The sequence below is a fragment of the Papio anubis genome, chromosome 1 (genome assembly GCF_008728515.1).
Source record: "Papio anubis isolate 15944 chromosome 1, Panubis1.0, whole genome shotgun sequence".
Taxonomy (NCBI): Eukaryota; Metazoa; Chordata; class Mammalia; order Primates; family Cercopithecidae; genus Papio; species Papio anubis.
Genome location: NC_044976.1, coordinates 33278264 through 33298345, shown reverse-complemented (window position 1 = coordinate 33298345; position 20082 = coordinate 33278264). Strand labels below are relative to the sequence as shown.

At 41.9% G+C, this 20082-nt stretch overlaps 1 protein-coding gene across 5 annotated transcripts in view; it reads right to left on the bottom strand.

Moving 5' to 3' along the window:
* The window catches only part of ZMYM1 (zinc finger MYM-type containing 1), a 38927-nt gene that overhangs the window by 5767 nt on the left and 13078 nt on the right, over window positions 1–20082 (bottom strand). For 2 of the 5 annotated variants that reach the window (XM_031650887.1, XM_031650926.1), the window contains exons 2-6: window positions 16309–16478; window positions 14073–14145; window positions 12409–12658; window positions 4866–5040; window positions 4566–4778 (exon numbers count right to left, since the gene is read on the bottom strand). In XM_031650887.1, the coding sequence (XP_031506747.1) occupies window positions 4566–4778; window positions 4866–5040; window positions 12409–12658; window positions 14073–14145; window positions 16309–16404 (807 nt within the window). In that variant the 5' untranslated portion in view covers window positions 16405–16478. Of the gene's footprint in view, window positions 1–4565; window positions 4779–4865; window positions 5041–9824; window positions 10200–12408; window positions 12659–14072; window positions 14146–16308; window positions 16479–20082 lie in introns of those variants that run through there. The other 3 variants (XM_031650943.1, XM_017959608.3, XM_017959610.2) reach the window with 3 other exon arrangements.

Below are 20082 nucleotides of genomic sequence, written 5' to 3'. Positions count from 1 at the left end.
TTAACAGCAATTATAATAATAATACCTATGAAAGCAATAAGGCCGGGTGTGGTGGCTCACGCCTATAATCCCAGCACTTTGGGAGGCCAAAGCAGGCAGATCACCTGAGGTCAGGAGTTTGAGACCAGCCTGGCCAACATGGTGAAATCCCGAGTCTGTACTAAAAATACAAAAAATTAGCTAGGTGTGGTGGTGAGCACCTGTAATCACAGTTACTCAGGAGGCTGAGGCAGAAGAATCACTTGAACCTGGGTGGCAGAGGTTGCAGTGAGCTGAGATCGCACCACTGCACTCCAGGCTGGGCAACAAGAGCGAAACTCCATTTCAAGGAAAAAAGAAAAAGCAATGAAGAAAGTGGTCACAGAAGAAGTTAATCATTTCAGGCAGTCAAAGCCTATTGGATAAACAAAGGCCTTATATAGTTATAGATCTATCCTCAATGGTAGCTTGGGAATTAACTTGGGAAGATGTCTACTGATGCTGAGGAGGAGCCAGGAAGGAGTGCTTAACACACTTTGTAAGATACTGTGGGAATAACTGTTTTTCTAGGCTAACTTCATGGTAAAAATTACAAGCATATTGTAAGAAAGCAGCATACAAGCAATAGAGAGTATAGAGTATTCTGAGTTGAGTAAGTAGTAACTGTGCAAAAGAAAGGATATAAGCTTTGAAAGGCAGGCATTACTGCAAAGATTATGCTCACCATCTATTCTTTCTAGTCAAACAGGAACCAATATTCCTGGATTTCAGAATATGTCAGAGCCTAGGCACAGTGGCTCACGCCTGTAATCTCAACTTTCAGAGGAACCAATATTCCTGGATTTCAGAATATGTCAGAGCCTAGGCACAGTGGCTCACGCCTGTAATCTCAACTTTCAGAGGCTGCAGTGGGAGTATCCCTTGAACCCAGGAGTTTGAGACCAGACTGGTAAAATAGTGAGACCTCATCTCTAATAAATAAATAAATAAATAAATAAATAAATAAAAAATTAGCCTAGTGTGGTGGCCTGCGCCTGTAGTCCCATTTACTTTTGAGGCTGAGGTGGGGAGGATCATTTGAGCCCAGGAAGACAGAGGTTGCAGTGAGCTGAGATCATGCCATTGCACTCCAGCCTGGAGTAAGCCTCTGTCTCAAAACAAGAAAAAAAGAAAAATTAAACATCAGGCTGGGTATGGTGGCTCCTGCCTGTAATCCCAGCACTTTGGGAGGCTGAGGCAGGAAGATCACTTGAGCCCAGGAATTCGAGACCAGCCTGGGCAACAAAGTGAGACCTATCTCTACAAAAAACACAAACATTAACCAGGTGTGGTGGCGCATGCGTGTGATCCCAGCTACATGGGAGGCTGAGGCAGGAAGATTGCTTGAACACCTGAGGTTGGGCCTCCAGTGAGCTTTGCTCACACCACTGCACTCCAGTCTCCAGCCTGGGTGGAAAAGCAAGACTCAGTCTAAAAAAAAAACAAAAAACAAAAAAAGTCACTGATGGAATAAAACGGCTTTCGGAGATACAAAGTACACAGACAGGCTGGGTGCCGGTGGCTCACACCTGTAATCCCAGCACTTTGGGAGGCTGAGGCAGGCAGATCATCTGAGGTCAGGAGTTCAATACTAGCCTGGCCAACATGGTGGAACCCTGTCTCTACAAAAATACAAAAATTAGCTGGGTGTGGTGGCGGGCACCTGTAACCCCCGCTACTTGGGAGGCTGAGATGGAAGAATTGCTCGAACCCGGGAGGCGGAGGCTGCAGTGAGCTGAGATCGTGCCATTGCATGCCAGCCTGGGCAACAGAGCAAGACTCTGTCTCAAGAAAACAAAAACAAAAACAAAACAAAAAAAACCCCACCAAAGTACAAAGACAAAAAAATACATATATGTTTTTCTGTGAGAGAATGGGATATTGGCAAAGGCACAACAAAACAAAAAGGATAATTTTGAAAATTTCTATTTTTATCCTTTATTAGTATGAAAAACTTTTATATTTTGAGAAATCTTAACAATTCACTAATCTTTAACATTAATCAACAATAGTGGCGTCATTTATTTTTATTTATTTATTTATTTTTGAGACAGAGTCTTGCTCTGTTGTCCAGGCTGGAGTGCAGTGGTGCGATCTCGGCTCACTACAACCTTTACCTTCCCCAGGTTCAAGCAATTCTCCTGCCTCAGACTCCTGGGTAGCTGGGATTACAGGCATGTGACACCATGCCCAGCTAATTTTTGTATTTTTAGTAGAGATGGAGTTTCACCATATTGGCCGGGCTGGTCTTGAACTCCTGACCTCAAGTGATCTTCCTGTTTGGCCTCCCAAAGTGCTAGGATTACAGGCATGAGCCACTGCTTCTGGTCCAATGTATAATTTATAATTAAGTTAGTTTATTATTCATAAGGGAAGGCTAACTTAATATACTCTATTAACATATGGCCAAAATAATTATAATTGCATCTAATAATCCACTTTTTAAAAATAAAAAGCTATCCCATTTTTAGATTCACATATTTGGACATTTTTCTAATTCTGGATTATAGTTCCCTAACATTGTAGATTTACTCCGGTATCACTGTCACATGATGTCTTACATTCAGATGTAAGAGGAAAGTGTTAGGTTGTGCTTGTTAACTAACTTGTTTACCCAAATCAGTCCTGCCCCATCACATAAGCTGAACAACTGGGTACTCAACACAGGCTTTTAAAAACAGAACAAGGCCTATTTATTGAGTGTCAAAAATAAAGAAAAAAAAAAGGAATATTATTTCCTGCCTTTGGGAGAAGTCTTCTGTGCTTTCCATTCTGGTCCCAAGGCAGGATACTCTCAAGATGGGGGCATTCTGCCATAGAAAATATGTGAGTCACAAATGATCTATTTGAATTATGGCTTGTTTTGACTCCCATCTTCAACTGCTTTTTTTTTTTTTTTTGAGGCAGAGTCTCACTCTGTCGCCTAGGCTGGAGTGCAATGGTGCCATCTCGGCTCACTGCAATTTCCGCCTCCCGGGTTCAAGCAATTCTTCTGCCTCAGCCTCCTAAGTAGTTGGGATTACAGGTGCCCGCCACCATGCCCAGCTAATTTTGGTATTCTTTTTTTTTTTTTTTTTTTTCACCGTGTTAGCCAGGATGGTCTCGATCTCCTGACCTCGTGATCCGCCCATCTCGGCCTCCCAAAGTGCTGGGATTACAGGCTTGAGCCACCGCGCCCGGCCAATTTTGGTATTCTTAGTAGAGGCGGGTTTTCGCCATGTTGGCCAGGCTGGTCTCCAACTCCTGACCTCAGGTGATCCGCCCACCTCAGCCTCCCAAAGTGCTGGGATTATAGGCGTGAGCCACCGCACCAGGTCAACTGCTTGTTTTTAAGGAAATCTGTATAGGGAAAGAGTTGGGTCTCAAAACATGATATGAACAAGCAACATATCTAAGAAGTCCCACCTCATTTGCTCTTTCTCTGTTCTCAGAAGCACCCACCCAGAGCTTGTCTCATCAGAAATAGGGACAAATAATCCAAATCTCATTGGATTATTTTCTCCTATGACTGATTCAGAAAAAGCATGTGATATTTTTTGTTTGTTTTTTTAAAGATGGGTTCTTGATATGTTGCTCAGGCTGGTCCTGAACTCCTGGCTCAACTGAACCTCCTGCCTTGGTCTCCCAAAGTGCTAGGATAACAGGTGTAAGCCACCATGCCTGACCACATGTGACATTCTTGATTCATCTTTGCATTGTTTGGTATAAGAGTTAAACACGTGGAATTAAAAACAAAAACATGGCTAGGTTCACATCTGTAATCCCAGCACCTTAGGAGACCAGGGCAGGAGGATCAGCTGAGTTCAGGAGTTTTAAGACAAGCTTGGGCAACACAGTAAGAGCTTGTCTCTACAAAAAATTTAAAAATTAGCCAGGTGTGGTGGCGTGTGCCTGTAGTCCCAGCTACTCGGGACGCTGAGGTGGGAGGATCACTTGAGCTAAGGAGGTCAAGGCCACAGTGAGCCATGATTGCCACTGCACTCCAAGCTGGCTGACAGAAGAGAAAGACCTTATCTCAAAAAAATAAAAATAAATAAAAAAAATAAATAGCTGGGCACGGTGGCTCATGCCTGTAGTCCCAGCTCCTTGGGAGGCTGAGGCAGGAGAATTGCTTGAACCCGGGAGGCAGAGGTTGCAGTGAGCCAAGATTGTGCCACTGCATTTCAGCCTGGGCAAAAGAGTGAGACTCCTTCTCAAAAAAATAAAAATAAAAATAAAAACAACAATACTTTCATGTTTGGGTTTTATTGACCAGCAGACTTGTTATTTTTGCTATACTTATTTGTAGTTTATAAACTGGCTCCAGCCTGCTTGCCTTTTCTTTAAGATAACATAATCAATCTGAGATTATTTAGGAAAATCTCCATATAGCATTTATCATGAATTCTTATGCAAGAAGAAACTGTTAAAAAGTCTTCTATTTCATCTTCATCAACTTACCAACTGACATTATTCCAAAGGGTACCAAAAACTACTTCCCACATTTTCCTAGAGTGAAACCATTCATAGGCCAGTTAATAGAAGAAACCATAGGTCTTTATTCATACCTGCTTATATGCTGTAATGCTCTTTGAACTATTAAAGTAATGAGACTGTCCTTCCATCTGAAGTATGTGAGACAGACTAGAGCTGGTGTAACAGTAAGTGCCACAGTTCTCACAGCAGTTCATGATGAAGTTGTTAGCAGAGTGAAACTTTGAAAGGCAGGCATTACTGCAAAGATTATGTTTCACATTCTGGTATTTTACTTCATACTGAATCTAGGATTTAATAAAAAGATTCAGTAAAAACTCTGATATTTAAGCAGAATCATCAGAATCCCTGTAAAGGTTATAATTGGAACTTACAGTAGCAGTCTTCTGGCACATGCTGCACTTGGTCATAATGCTATTAGTACATATGGTAACAAATGGTTTTCTTTTTTCTTCATATGATGAAAGACAAGATAGGCTGCAAAAAGTTTTGCATGAGGTAGTGTCTTCCAGTTGAACACTGATCACATCCTTTGGATTTAAAATGTCTCTAAGAATAAATAACAAGGACACCATTAAACAGTTTAAACACAATTATAACTTCTTCCTCTTTATAAACAAAATAACCTCTCAAAATAGAGTAAGAACGTTAGCCTTGAGATGAGAAAACCTGAATTTGGTATCCAGTTCTGTCACATTTATACTCCCTAAATTTTAATTTTCTCATATATAAAGCACATCTAATAGTGCAGTTTTGTTTTTTTTAAGAGATAGGATCTTGCTATGTTGCCCAAGCTGGCCTCAAATTCCTGGGCTCAAGAGATTCTCCCACCTCAATCTCCTAAGTAGCTAGGATTACAGGCACATAATGCCACCATGCCTGACTTTGATGGTGCAGTTTTGGAGACTAGCCAGCCTGTAGTATTAGGTGGTGCTAGTGAAAACCGAGGGATCACATATTCACACGAGCAACTCTAGAATCTACAGGACAGAGAATCTCAAAGAATAGTCTTCAAATCCCTGGGCGGGGGGAGTCCCCAACATCAAACTATTTTCATAAGATGTTATTTGCCTTTTCACTGTGTTGATGTTTGCAACATCACTTTGCCACTGATGTTGCAAAGCTAACGGTAGGACCTTGCAATCCCGCTCCTTGGTAAACACCCAAAAAAACTAAAAACAGGTACTTAAACAAGCACATGTACATGCATAACAGCACTATTCACAATAGGCAAAAGATGAAAACAGCCCAAATGTTCATCAGTAAGTGAATGAATCAATAAGCACATTGTGTTACATACGTACAGTGGAGTATCATTCGCCTATTAACAAAAAGAATAAAGTACTGATACATGTTACAACATGGACAAACCTTGAAAATATCATGCTAAGGGAAAGAACCAGACACAAAAAGTCACCGCACTCTAGCCTGAGCAACAGAGTAATAATACCCTGTCACAAAAAAAGTCATATATGATTCCATTTATATGAGATATTCAGAATAGATGAAATCTATAGATATAATGCATACTGGTGGTTGACAGGCACTGGGGGTAGTGCGAACTTGGGAGAAACTGCTTAGTGTTTAAGGTGTTTTACTTTGAAGTGATGGAAATGTTTTGGAACAAGATAGAGGTGATAGTCACCCATTATGAATATACTAAATGCCAATGAAATGGTTAATTTCTTGGTATACAAATTTCACTTCAATGAATTTGGAAAAGAAAAAAGGCAATGGTGGGTAAAACTGTCAGAGCCTTAGCAGAAATCAAGGCAGTGGCATCAAAATGTACTAATATTCATGTTACTCCCTGCTACACATTCGCTGCCAAAAAAAATTTTTTTTGAAGTATCAGTTTCACTTAAGGATGTACTCAATGAAACAGCAAAATATTTTAGATTATTTAAACTTCATCCTTAAGTACATTTAAAAAATATTCTGTCTTGGCCAAGTGGTAGGGTGAGAAAAAAAAAAATTCTGTGTGACAACATGGGACATAAGCATAAAGTACTTCTGCACACCAAAGGATGATGGTTGTCTCAAGGAAAAGCCCACACGGAAATGTTGAGTTATAAATGAATTAGCCACTTTTTTCATGGAAAACATTTTTACTTCAAAGCACTATAAACAGTTTACTGTAAATAGTTTAAAGACAAACTATTATCCACAAGTGGGTATCTGCAGATATTTTCTTGAAAATGAAAAAAAATGAGACTGCCACTTCAAGTAAAACAACTGACAGTATTTATCGCCAACAACAAAATGTTGGCTTTCAAGTGATAAGTAGAATTTGGAAATCTTGTATCTTCCAAATTAACTTGATCGATACCCAAAACTTAAAAACTTTTCTGAGACTAGTGGTGATTTTTAAAATACTGCATAATAAAATATGAGAACATTTAGAAGATCTGCAGAACTCGGTGAACCAGTATTTTCCAAATTACAATAGCATATTATAAAAATCATTCACGCGTAAAAGATTCATTCAAAGTACAAGATAAATTAATGAATTTTAACATAACAGAGTGCAAAAAGTTCACTGATCCACATGGTACAAAAAGTTTGATCCCACATTGCAACTAGCCTTTAAGAAACTACCACTTGATTTTTGGTTGTAGTATCAAAAGTATCAAAGAACGCCCACAACGATCTAAAAGCCTACTAAAACACTCCCTGCTTTTCCAATCACATATTTGTGAGGCCAGATTTTCTTCAGACTTCAACCTAAACGACATTTTGCAATAAAGCGAAGGCAGAAACAGATACAAAAATCCAGCTAGATGTAAAGTGATTTGCAAAACTGATAAAACAATATTTATCAATTTTTTAAAAAATGGGTATTTTTCATTTAAAATGTCATTTAATTTTTGATACAGTTAATATTCATAATCTACATAACTTAAGCTCTTTGGGTCTTCAATAATTTTTCAGGGTATAAGAAGTCCTTAGACCAGAAAGTTTGAGAACTGCCACTATAGAAAATACCTATATACTTAATAGCCAGGCGTGGTGGCTCATGCCTTTAATCTTGGGAGGCCAACGCAGGCGGATCACTTGAGGTCAGGAGTTCGAGACCAGCCTGGCCAACGTGGTGAAACCCCATCTCTACTAAAAATATTTAAAACCATTAGTATTTTGTGATCAGTGTTTTGGGAGTTATGAACACAACACTGTAAAATCACAGACCACAGAAGAATTAATTTGGGGAGCGGGTGGTTGTAAGAGGAGAGTGAGGAATGGTGTGGGAATAGACAAAAGGAAAAGATATTTGAGGCATACCTTTCAGACAGAATAAAGACACCAGCCAGATGGGAAGGGAGAAGAAGAAACTACATCAACGACGCATGGACGTCTGAAAATGCTTCCTAGTTTTATTGCTATCAGCATACTAGATTGCTGGCTTCTAGTGATCTACTAAAGCTTTATAAAAAATTAAAAAATGAATGTTGGTCAGGCACGGTAGCTCACATCTGTAATCCTAGCACTTTGGGAGGCCGAGGCAGGCAGATCACCTGAGGTCAGGAGTTGGGGACCAGCCTGGCCAACATGGTAAAACCCCGTCTCTACTAAAAATACAAAAATTAACTGGGCATGGTGATGGGCACCTGTAATCCCAGCTATTAGGGAAGCTGAGGCAGGATAATCTCTTGAACCTGGGAGGCGGAGGTTGCAGTGAGCCGAGATCCTGCTATTAAATTCCAGCCTGGGCAAAAGAGGGACACTCCGCCTCAAAAAAAGAAAAAAAAAAAAAAAAAAGAGAATGTTGGCTGGGTACAGTGGCTCATGCCCATAATGCCAGCACTTTGGGAGGGCAAGGCAGGAGGATCACTTCAGCCCAGGAGTTCAAGACCAGCCTGGACAACATGGTGAAACCATCTCTACAAAAAAATACAAAAACTGGTCAGGCAGGGTGGCATGTGCCTGTAGTCCCAGCTACTCGGGAGGGTAAAGGTGGGAGGATTGCTTAAGCCCAGGTGATTGAAGCTGCAGTGAGCCAAGATGGTGCCACTGTATTCCAACCTGGGTGGCAGACAGAGATCTTGTCTCAAAAAAAAAAAAAAAAAACAAAAGAAAGAAAGAAAGAAACACCAACAAATTAGGAACAACTTTCTGATAAATAAATCAAACCTAGTGCAGGGGCCGATTTTGGGCTTTATTGATTGCATTCAGGATTTCTGGTTGGTTCCAACTGAGACACTAAAGTGAAGAAATGACACTTAAATACACAGTTCCCAAGAACAAGTCACATCGTTTTTTTTTTTTTTTTTGAGATAGGGTCTCGCTCTGTTGCCCAGGCTGGAGTGCAGTCGCACAATCTCAGCTCACTGCAACCTCTGCCTCCTGGGTTCAAGCAATTCTCCTGCCTCAGTCACTGGAGTATCTCGAACGCCTGACCTCCAGTGATTCTCCTGTCTTGGCCTCCCAAAGTGCTGGAATTACAGGAGTGAACCACCTTGCCTGGCCCACAAGTTGCATCTTTCTAGTAAGATTTAAAATGTTATCTTCAAAGTGATCTTCCATTTAGTCCATGAAATAGAATAAAAACTGCATTGACTCAAAACAGATATTAAATCATTCCTATAACAGAAATCTTAAAAAGTAATTAAAAATCAGGCAGGGTATGGTGGCTCATGCCTGTAATCCCAGCACTTTGGGAGGCCGAGGTAAGCAGATCACCTGAGGTCAGGAGTTTGAGACCAGCCTGGCCAACATGGCAAAAATGCATCTCTACTAAAAATAAAAAAGTTAGCTGGGCACAGTGGCATACGCCTGTAATCCCAGCTATTTAGGACGCTGAAGCAGGAGAACTGCTTGAACCCAGGAGGTGGAGGTGGCAGTGAGCCGAGATTACACCACTGCACTCTGGCCTGGGTGAGAGTGAGACTCTGTCTCAAATGAAACAAAACAAAACAAACAAAACTGAAAACCAGCATGGTGGCTCACACCTGTAATCCCGGCACTTTGGGAGACCAAGGCAGGAGGATCACTTGAGCTCAGGAGTTTGAGACCAGCCTGGGCAACACAGTGAGACTCTGTCTCTGCAAAAATAAATAAATAAGTAACTGAAAATTATTTTCAGTTCAGGATAGTTTCACTGGAAGATAAAAAACCCCAGAAGACTAGCTAAAATTTATATAAAAGGCTAATTAATGTAAGTTTTGAAAAAAGCACAGTCTACTCTGAATCATGGATGGCGCTTCCCAGCCTAAAATTTACTACCATCTTTCTACCCACTACAATATAGTATTTTTAATTTAAAAATTTTATTCTAGAGGAAGTAAAACTTATCTTATTTTTACTCATATTGGATTTTCATGCCTAGGAGAACTTACACACTAAATCTTTCCTGCTTCAGCCTTTTTCAATCTGTCTGGGACATCTGCTGAAGATGTGTAGTGAGTCTCTAAGATCCCTTCCAGTTTTATGATTCTGCAGGGAGAGAAAGCAGGCTGAAGAAAGTACTATATGGCCCATAGCAAGAAAGTAAAAAGACAAAAGGCTAGTATAGTATTGAAGGGTTGAAAAGCAAAAGAGAATGTAAGTAACCTTCCATGGAATAAGACCTGAAGCAACAGATAAGAACTGAAGCAGCAGCCAGAGGAGCTGAAGCAACCCATCAAAAGGGTTTGTGAGTTTGTTAAGAAAATAATAAGTTAGGCCAGGCGCGGTGGCTCAAGCCTGTAATCCCAGCACTTTGGGAGGCCGAGACGGGCGGATCACGAGGTCAGGAGATCGAGACCATCCTGGCTAACACGGTGAAACCCCGTCTCTACTAAAATACAAAAAAAATTAGCCGGGCGTGGTGGCGGGCGCCTGTAGTCCCAGCTACTCGGGAGGCTGAGGCAGGAGAATGGCGTGAACCTGGGAGGCGGAGCTTGCAGTGAGCTGAGATCCGGGCACTGCCCCCCAGCCGGGGGGAAAAAGGGAAACCCCGGCCCAAAAAAAAAAAAAAAAAAAAAAAAAAAGAAAATAATAAGTTAACATTTATTGAGTTCTTATTACCTGCTAGTATTATTCTGACCACTTAAATGTACTATTTAATGCTCATAATTCTTTTGTACATTTATTTTTTTTTTTATTTTTTATTTATTTATTTTTTTTTTTGAGACGGAGTCTCACTGTGTCTCCCAGGCTGGAGTGCAGTGGCGTGATCTCGGCTCACTGCAAGCTCCGCCTCCCGGGTTCACGCCATTCTCCCGCCTCAGCCTCCCAGGTAGCTGGGACTACAGGCGCCCGCCACCGTGCCCGGCTAATTTTTTTTGTATTTTTAGTAGAGACGGGGTTTCACCATGTTAGCCAGGATAGTCTCGATCTCCTGACCTCGTGATCCACCCGCCTCGGCCTCCCAAAGTGCTGGGATTACAGGCTTGAGCCACCGCGCCCGGCCTCTTTTGTACATTTATAAAAACAGATACGAATACTAAGTAACAAAGAAGTTCTCAATAGTGATCCAAATTTGGCATGTATAGGAATCACATGGGGATAAATGCAGTTATGAATCAGTAGGTCTGGGTGAGACCTGAGAAAGTGCATTTCTTGTTTTTTCTTTTTGAGACAGAGCCTCACACTGTCGCCTGGACTACAGTGCAGTGGCCCGATCTCAACTCACTGCAACCTTCGCCTCCCGGGTTCAAGCAATGCTCCTGCTTCAGCCTCCCAAGTAGCTGGGATTACAGGCCCACGGCACAGCACCCGGCTAATTTTTTGTATTTTAGTAGAGACAGGATTTCACCGTGTTGCCCAGGCTGGTCTCAAACTTGAGCTCAGGCAATCCGCCCGCCTCGGCCTCCCTAAGTGCTAGGATAACAGGCATAAGCCACCGTGCACGGCCTGAAAAAGTGCATTTCTAACAAACTCTTGGGTGATGCTGATCTAGCAACTCAGGTATGAAACTTTGAGTAGTAAAATATAACTAAACAGAAGCAGCAAAATTCAAATTATGGCAACCTGAGTCCAAAACAAGTATTATTTGGAAGAAATTTGTTATATTTAGAAGCAGTGTGGTTGCCTATGAATTTTCTTGTTCTGAACAAGAACATTTAAAAATTAGCATATCCTAAGTGCTAACAATCATAATTATACTGCCTTAGGACTCTCAAAGCCAAAATGACACTGATTCTTCACATATTCTCACATAAGTTTTTAAAAGATTACATACAGTCATGTAGGTTTATCTATGGCCATCAATTTTTCAAAAGAATCACTTCATTTACCATTATAAAAGAAATGTAGTATTATTCTACATCTTGGAAAATCCAAAATAACTGTCATAGGATTAATTTTGTAGTAGGTTGCTCCCTATACAGTTAAATAGAACAGAATGGATAAACAATAATCCCACTTACAGAGAATTTCAAATGAAAGGAGTAGGAAAGTAAGTTTTGGAAGTCACATTACTTAAAGGTGAACAGAAACAGAACTTTTCACATGTTAAATTTCTGCAAAAAAAAAATATTTCTAGAGAATCCATCAGAGGAACTAAAAGTAGAAAAAACTTTTTACTAAACCAAGACGACGTCTTCAAAAGAAATGAAAATGGCCGGGCACAGTGGCTTACACCTGTAATCCCAGCACTTTGGGAGGCCAAGGCTGGCAGATCACCTGAGGTCAGGAGTTGAAGACCAGCCTGGCCAACATGGCGAAACCCCATCTCTACTAAAAAATACCAAATTAGCTGGGTGTGGTGGTGCATAGCTGTAATCCCAGCTACTCAGGAGGCCAAGGCAGGAGATTCTGGTTGAACCCAGGAGGAGGAGGTTGCAGTGAGCTGAGATGGTGCCACTGCACTCCAGCCAGGGCAACAAGAGTGAAACTCAGTCTCAAAAAATAAAAAAAGGAAATGTAGAAATTACAACTAAGACTATGATCAAGAACAAAGTAGGGAAATAAAAAGGGGCATAATTTAGAATTATATACTTTGAGCAGTTTGAACAAGTTCTCTTAGAAGGAACTGATGAACTGGCAGATGAAATGTATTCAGTGATGCATGGTATGGAGCAGAAAAGTTGAGCAGATCCTTTCCTCTGATAAGCAGTTTGCCCCTTCTGAAGAATTTTTTTACAACCAGCACAGGAAACCTGAATAGCCGTGGTTGAAACTGAAGGAAGCATTTTATTCATGCCAGATGATGCCAGAGAAAGCTGAATGCCTGTAGTCAACTGTGAAGCTATAAAAACAGAAGAGGGAGAAAAAAAATCGAGTTACACAAAATTAAGTAGGCATTCTTTTATTTTCTTTCTTTCTTTTTTTAGAGACAGGGTCTTGCTCTAGTTGCCCTCTTTTGCACTCTAGGCAGTGTAGTGATATGATCATGGCTCACTGCAGCCTTGACACCCTGTACTCAAATGACCCTCTCGCCACCTGGTGGGGTGGCTCACGACTATAATCCCAGAACTTTGGGAGGCCGAGGCGGGTGGATCACCTGAGGTCAGGAGTTCAAGACCAGCCTTGGCCAACGTGGTGAAGCCCCATCTTAATAAAAAATACAAAATTAGCCAGGCGCGGGGGCTAACACCTGTAATCCCAGCATTTGGGGAGGCCAAAGTGGGTGGATCACGAGTTCAAGAGATTGAGACCATCCTGGGCAACATGGGAAAACCCTGTCTCTACTAAAAACACAAAAATTAGCTGGGCATGGTGGCACACACCTGTAGTCCCAGGTACTCGGGAGGCTGAGGCAGGAGAATCACTTGAACCTGAGAGGTGGAGGTTGCAGTGAGCCGAGATCGCGCACTGCCCTCCAGCCTGGCAACAGAGCGAGACCCTGTCTCAAAACAAAATTATCTGGGTGTGGTGGCATGTGCCTGTGATCCTAGCTACTTGGGAGGCTGAGGCAGGAGCACTGCTTGAACCTGGGCAGCGGAGGTTGCAGTGAGCCAAGATCATGCCATTGCACTCCAGCCTGGACAACAAGAGTGGAAACTCTATCTCAAAAAAAAAAAAATCCTCATGCCTCAGCCTCCCAAGTAGCTGGGACTACAGGCATGCACCACCACACCTGGTTTATAAATCTTCTGTAGAGACGGGATCTCACTATGTTGCCCAGGCTGGTCTCAAACTCCTGCCCTCAAGTGATCCTTCCACCTTGGCCTCCCAAAATGTTGGGATTACAGGCATGAGCCACCATGCCCAGGCTCTTTCATTTTCTTTCTTTTTTTTTTTGAGACAGAGTCTTGGTCTGTTGCCCAGGTTGGAGTGCAGTGGTGTAATCTCGGCTCACCACAACCTCCACCTCCCAGGTTCAAGTGAATCTCCTGCCTCAGCCTCCTGAGTAGCTGGGATTACAGGCATGCGCCACCATGCCTGGCTAATTTTGTATTTGTAGTAGAGACGGGGTTTCACTATGTTGTCCAGACTAGTCTCGAACTCCTGACCTCATGATCCGCCTGCCTTGGTCTCCCAAAGTGCTGGGATTACAGGTGTAAGCCACCGTGCATGGCCTCTCTTTAATTTTCTTACAGGTTACTTCTCCTGGACTTGAAACCCAACATAAACAGAGCAATATTCAAAGGCATTAAAAAGAATGAATCAGCTATCATATTGGTCTGAATAAACATAATTAACTTAAATCATTCTATTACCACTCTCTGAAAACACAGCGTTTATTTTCAGTTCATTCTCCTGAGTTCTGGATTGTTGCCTATGACAATACTCCTAAAAAGAAAAAAAGAAAAGAATTAAAAATAATGAATACAATGAATTTAAGACAACCACTCATTCAACAGAAAATGATAAATTGTGGTCAGGTCTGGTCAATGAATTGTAAACTGAATTGAACCAAAATACATGGGTATGCACTACCCTTTTGGTGCTCTTTGGCTGACAATACCAATCACCTAATACATTATTTTCTGTGGTATCCAGGTGTGACATCAGAATCTTTTGTCAACAAAATCCTTCCAGTCACTACCAATAGGGAGCAGACATATTGAATTACAACTATTTTCCCTACTTTTTTTTTCTTGTTTTTTTGGAGACAAGATCTTACTCTGTCACCCAGGCTGGAATACAGTGACGCGATCTCGGCTCACTATAACCTCCTACTTCCGGGTTCAAGTGATTCTCATGCCTCAGCCTCTGGGACTACAAGGACGTGCCTCTATGCCCGGCTAATGTTTGAATTTTTAGTGGAGGCATGGTTTCACCATGTTGCCCATGGTCTTGAACTCCTGGCCTCAAGTGATCTGCCTGTCTCACCCTCCTAAAATGCTGGGATTACAGGTATGAGCCACCACACTCAGTCTTCCCTGCTTGTTCTAATCATTAACAGCCAATTGTTTTCATAAAGACCTTAACCCCAGAAATTGTTAATTGGACAGAATGATTCTTACAAAGGACAATTTTTTCAGAGCAGGAGGCAGTTTCATAGCTGCTATATCTAAACTTGATCTATGTATGAAAGTCCACGGGATGAAGAAGCAATAGATAGTTCCTAGATGAATAACATTCCCCAGTGTCAACAACTCAATGGTAAGCATACCAATATTAATATTAAATATTAATATTTAATTAAATATTATTTAATATTAATATTAAATTTATTTATATTTAATATTTTAATTAATCTTATTTAATATTAATCTACTTTAGGCTATTTCTAAATAGAATACTACAAATAAATTACTCTTTTTAGCCATTTTTCTTTCATTAGAACTTTCAGCTGGTTCACAGTTCATATACAAACATTCTTTTTTTTTTTTCTTTTTTTTAAGAGACAGGGTCTCGCTTCATCACCCAGGCTGGAGTGCAATGGCACAATCATAGCTCACTGCTTCCTTGAATTCCGGGGCTCAAGCGATCCTCCTGCCTTAGCCTCTCAAGTAGCTGAGACTACAGGTGTGCACCACTATGCCTGGCTAATCTTTATATTTTTTATACAGACAAGGTCTCGTCATCCGGTTGGTCTCAAACTCTTGGGCTCAAGTGATCGTCCCGCCTTGGCCTCCCAAAGTTCTGGGATTACTAGTGAGCCACTGTGCCCGGCCATATATTACAAACATTCTAAGGAATGTTTTCCCTACTTAAACAATACTCACAGCTCAAGTCAGTTCATCCTTTATGGGTTCTTTAGTAAGCAATATGTATAAAATTTTTTAAAAATTTACATAAAAATTAATTTAGATTAAAAAATTGTAATTTGTATTGTTTCAAGTTAAGAAAAACAAAAATAAAATGTGTTAACCTCTGGAAGTAGACTCTGGCGGGGAAAAAAAAAAAAAAAAGTGTTAACCTTAGCCAGGCCCATAACACCTTAAACAATCCTTTTATCTACACCAAAACCCAATTCCAGGCCGGGCGCGGTGGCTCAAGCCTGTAATCCCAGCACTTTGGGAGGCCGAGACGGGCGGATCACGAGGTTAGGAGATCGAGACCATCCTGGCTAACACGGTGAAACCCCGTCTCTACTAAAAAATATAAAAAACTAGCCAGGCAAGGTGGCGGGCGCTTGTAGTCCCAGCTACTCGGGAGGCTGAGGCAGGAGAATGGCGTAAACCTGGGAGGCGGAGCTTGCAGTGAGCTGAGATCCGGCAACTGCACTCCAGCCTGGGCAACAGAGCAAGACTCCGTCTCAAAAAAACAAAAAAAACAAAAAAAAACAAAACAAACCAATTCCAAACAGTCTAATTTTTCCTCAAATCATTTTCTTACATATACTTGTAATGGCACTTAACACCATATACCTTGTATTATTTCATTAACTGCTTTGGAGGAGACAAAGATTTGAGTTTTTCAATGAATAATTTCAGCACCTTTATAACTAAAATTTATAATTAAATGCTGCTCTAGAAATAATGGAAATAAGGGAAAAGTGTTTACTTGAGCATTGTCGGGTTCTGTCTTAACTTCATCTAGCAGCCCCAGCTGTGATGCCACTGACTTGTCACATTCACCACCTGACAGTGGTTCTTTCATTTTAGTATGTGATGCAAAGGAATTCTCCAGTTCCAAACTAATGGGTTTCTTCCTGAAGAACAGTTTCCAGATTCCTAAAATAAAATATTGATAAAGAGTTTGATTTTAAAATTAGTCCTTTTAAATACAGTAATTTTCTGGAACCACAAAAGGGTCTTTAGACAGCTTGGCATCAAGGTTCCTTCACTGTAAGAACACTGGCTTCTTTCCTTTCATTCATTATTCTTCAATATAGTTTTGCTGTATACTTCTCTGGTAGCTACTACCAACTCTGTGCTTTCTTCTGAAATAGTCTCCATTTCTGTTCCCCCAAGCCTGAATGCAGCATAAAACCACCAAAACTTACAAGTTTATTTTTAACTTTTCAATAGTAGAAAACGTAAAGCTTTCAGCCGGGGGCGGTGGCTCACACCTGTAAACCCAGCACTTTGGGAAGCCTAGGTGGGTGGATCACCTGAGGTCAGGAGTTCGAGACCAGGCTGGCCAACATGGTGAAACCCCATCTCTACTAAAAATACAAAAATTAGCTGGGTATGGTGGCATGTACCTGTAATCCCAGCTACTTGGGAGCCTGGGGCACGAGAATCGCTTGAACCTGGGAGGTGGAGGTTGCATTAAACAGACACTGAGCCACTGCACTCCAGCCTGGGAGACAGAGTGAGACTGTGCCTCAACAAACAAACAAACAAACAAACAAAAAAGCTTTCTATCTGAGGTTAACCCAATCTGTACTCACTACCCCTCTCTGCCCTCCAGTTATCCTTGTCATTTGCTTCTTCGATTTCTCTTCCATTCCAGGATATAAGCATTTAAATACATTCTAGAATCTAAAGCTACCCACCGTCTCTCTGACCACCCCTTTCCCCATTCTTGAAATTCCTTTGATTTTTCTTACTCTGACGTCTCCTGTTTCTCATTTTACCTCTTTGGCAGTATTTTTCACAAATACTTATTTTACCGCTTCTGAAATGTTTGTGTTCCTCAAAAACACAATTTCCCAGCAGTCTTCTTGCCTGCTCTATGATCTTGAACTCCTGGCTTTTAAAAAATAACCAAGTTGGCTGGGCGCAGTGGCTCACGCCTGTCATCCCAACACTTTGGGAGGCTGAGGAGGGTGGATCACATGAGGTCAGGAGTTTGAGACCAGTCTGGTCAACATGCTGAAATCCCACCTCTACCAAAAATACAAAAAATTAGGCTTGGTGGCATACGCCTGTAATCCCAGTTACTCGGTAGGCTAGGGCAGGAGAATAGCTTGAACCTGCGAGCAGAGGTAGCAGTGGGCCAAGATCGCGTCATTGCACTCCAGCCTGGGTGACAGAGCAAGACTCTGTCTCAAAAAAAACAAAAAAAAAAAAAAAAGAAAGAAAGAAAAATCTGTTAGCTGGGTGCGGTAGTTCACACCTGTAATCCCAGCATTTTGGGAGGCTACGGCGAGTGGATCACCGGAGGTCAGGAGTTTGAGACGGGCCTGGCAAACAAGGCGAAACCCCGTCTCTACAAAAAATACAAAAAAAAAAAAAAATCAACTGGGTGTGGTGATATGTGCCTGTGATCTCAGCTACTCGGGAGGCTGAGGCAGGAGAATCGCTTGAACCCAGGAGGTGGAGGCTGCAGTGAACTGAGATTGCACCACTGCATTCCAGCTGTCTCAAACAAACAAAAAAACCAAGTCTTTGGCCAGGCGCGGTAGCTCATGCCTGTAATCCCAGCACTTTGGAGGTCAAGGCAGGTGGATCACCTGAGGTGAGGAGTTCGAGACCAGCCTGGTCAACATGGCAAAAGCCTGTCTCTACTAAAAATACAAAAATTAGCTGGTCATGGTGGCAGGCGCCTGTAATTCCAGCTACTCGGGAGGCTGAGGCAGGAGAATCACTTGAAAACGAGAGGCAGAGGTTGCAGTGAGCCGAGATCGTGCCATTGCACTCCAGCCTGAGAGACAGAGCGAGACTCCATCTCAAAAAACAAAACAAACAAAAACCAAGTCTTTTTTTATTTTTATTATTTTTTGAGACAAAGTCTCGCTCTGTCACTCAGACAGTGGCACTATCTCAGTTCACTGCAGCCTCACCCTCCTGGGATCAAGCAATTCTCCCACCTTAGTCTCCCGAGTAGCTGGGACCACAAGCATGCGCCACCATGCCCAGCTAATTTTTTTTTTTTTTTTAAGAGAAGGTGTCTCACTATGTTGCCCAGACTGATCTCGAACTCCTGGCTCAAGTGATCCTCTCACCTCAGCCTCCCAAAGTGCTCAAATGACAGGTGTCTATCTGCGCCCGGCCTATGATCACAACCACAGATTCAACTATCACCTATGGGCTGTTTCTCCCTTACGTTCCTAAGCTGCGGTCCATATACCTAATTGCCTATTAAATATCTCCATTTGGCCGGGGCGGTGGTTCACGCCTGTAATCCCAGCACTTTGGGAGGCTGAGGCGGGTGGATCACGAGGTCAGGAGATCGAGACCATCCTGGCTAACACGGTGAAACCCCGTCTCTACTAAAAATACAAAAAAAATTAGCCAGGCGCAGTGGCAGGTGCCTGTAGTCCCAGCTACTTGGGAGGCTGAGGCAGGAGAATGGCGTGAGCCTGGGAGGCGGAGCTTGCAGTGAGCAGAGATCGAGTCACTGCACTCCAGCCTGGGTGACAGAGCAAGACTCCGTCTTGATAATAAAATAAATAAATAAATATCTCCATTTGAATGTTCCACAGGTCCCTCAAACTCAAGGGATTTGAACTCTGGTCTCAAGCAATCCTCTTGCCTCAATAACACTATATTCTTTTATTACCCCCACAAACCTGCTTTACAGATATTCCCTTTCTTGGTAAATAGCAGTGTCATATACCTAATTTCCTATACCAGAAATCTAGGATTAACCTGGAATTATTCTTCTCCCTAAATCTAATCATGAAATTAGATCAATCTACCCCCTTTAAATAAGTCTTTTTTTTTTTTTGGAGACAAGAGTTTTGCTCTTGTTGCCCAGGATGGAGTGCAATGGCGTACATCTCGGCTCACTGCAACCACAGCCTCCTAGGTTCAAGCAATTCTCCTGCCCCAGCCTCCTGAGTAGCTGGGATTACAGGTATGTGCCACCACGCCCAGCTAATTTTGTATTTTTAGTAGAGATGGGGCTTTTCCATGTTGGTCAGGATGGGCTCAAACTCTCGACCTCAGGTGATCCGCCTGCCTTGGCCTCCCAAAGTGTTGGGAATACAGGCGTGAGCCACCACGACCAGCCAAATAAGTCTTAAGTCTATTTTCCCATCACACATGCCTGCCTGCTTCTCCTCACTATCCAAATCAGTAGATTCATTTTTGGTCAATAGGCAGCTAAAATCCAAACTCACAGTATAAAAGACTGTTGTGCATTCAGGTTTTAAAAAAATTCCATCTTACAATTTTTGAGGAACTACGAAAGCAAGGTCTCTTTTACTTTTTTCATTATACTTTAAGTTCTGGGGTACATGTGCAGAACATGCAGTTTTGTTATACAGGTATACACATGCCATGGTGGTCTGCTGCACCCATCAACCTGTCACCTATATTAGGTATAGCTCCTAATGCTATTCCTCCCAGCAAGGTCTCTTTTTCAAAGACAGATTGGTTCCTTATTTTCTCCTTTTTCCTTGACTGAGGCCTACTTTCCACTTTTCTGGTAACTGCCACCTCTGAT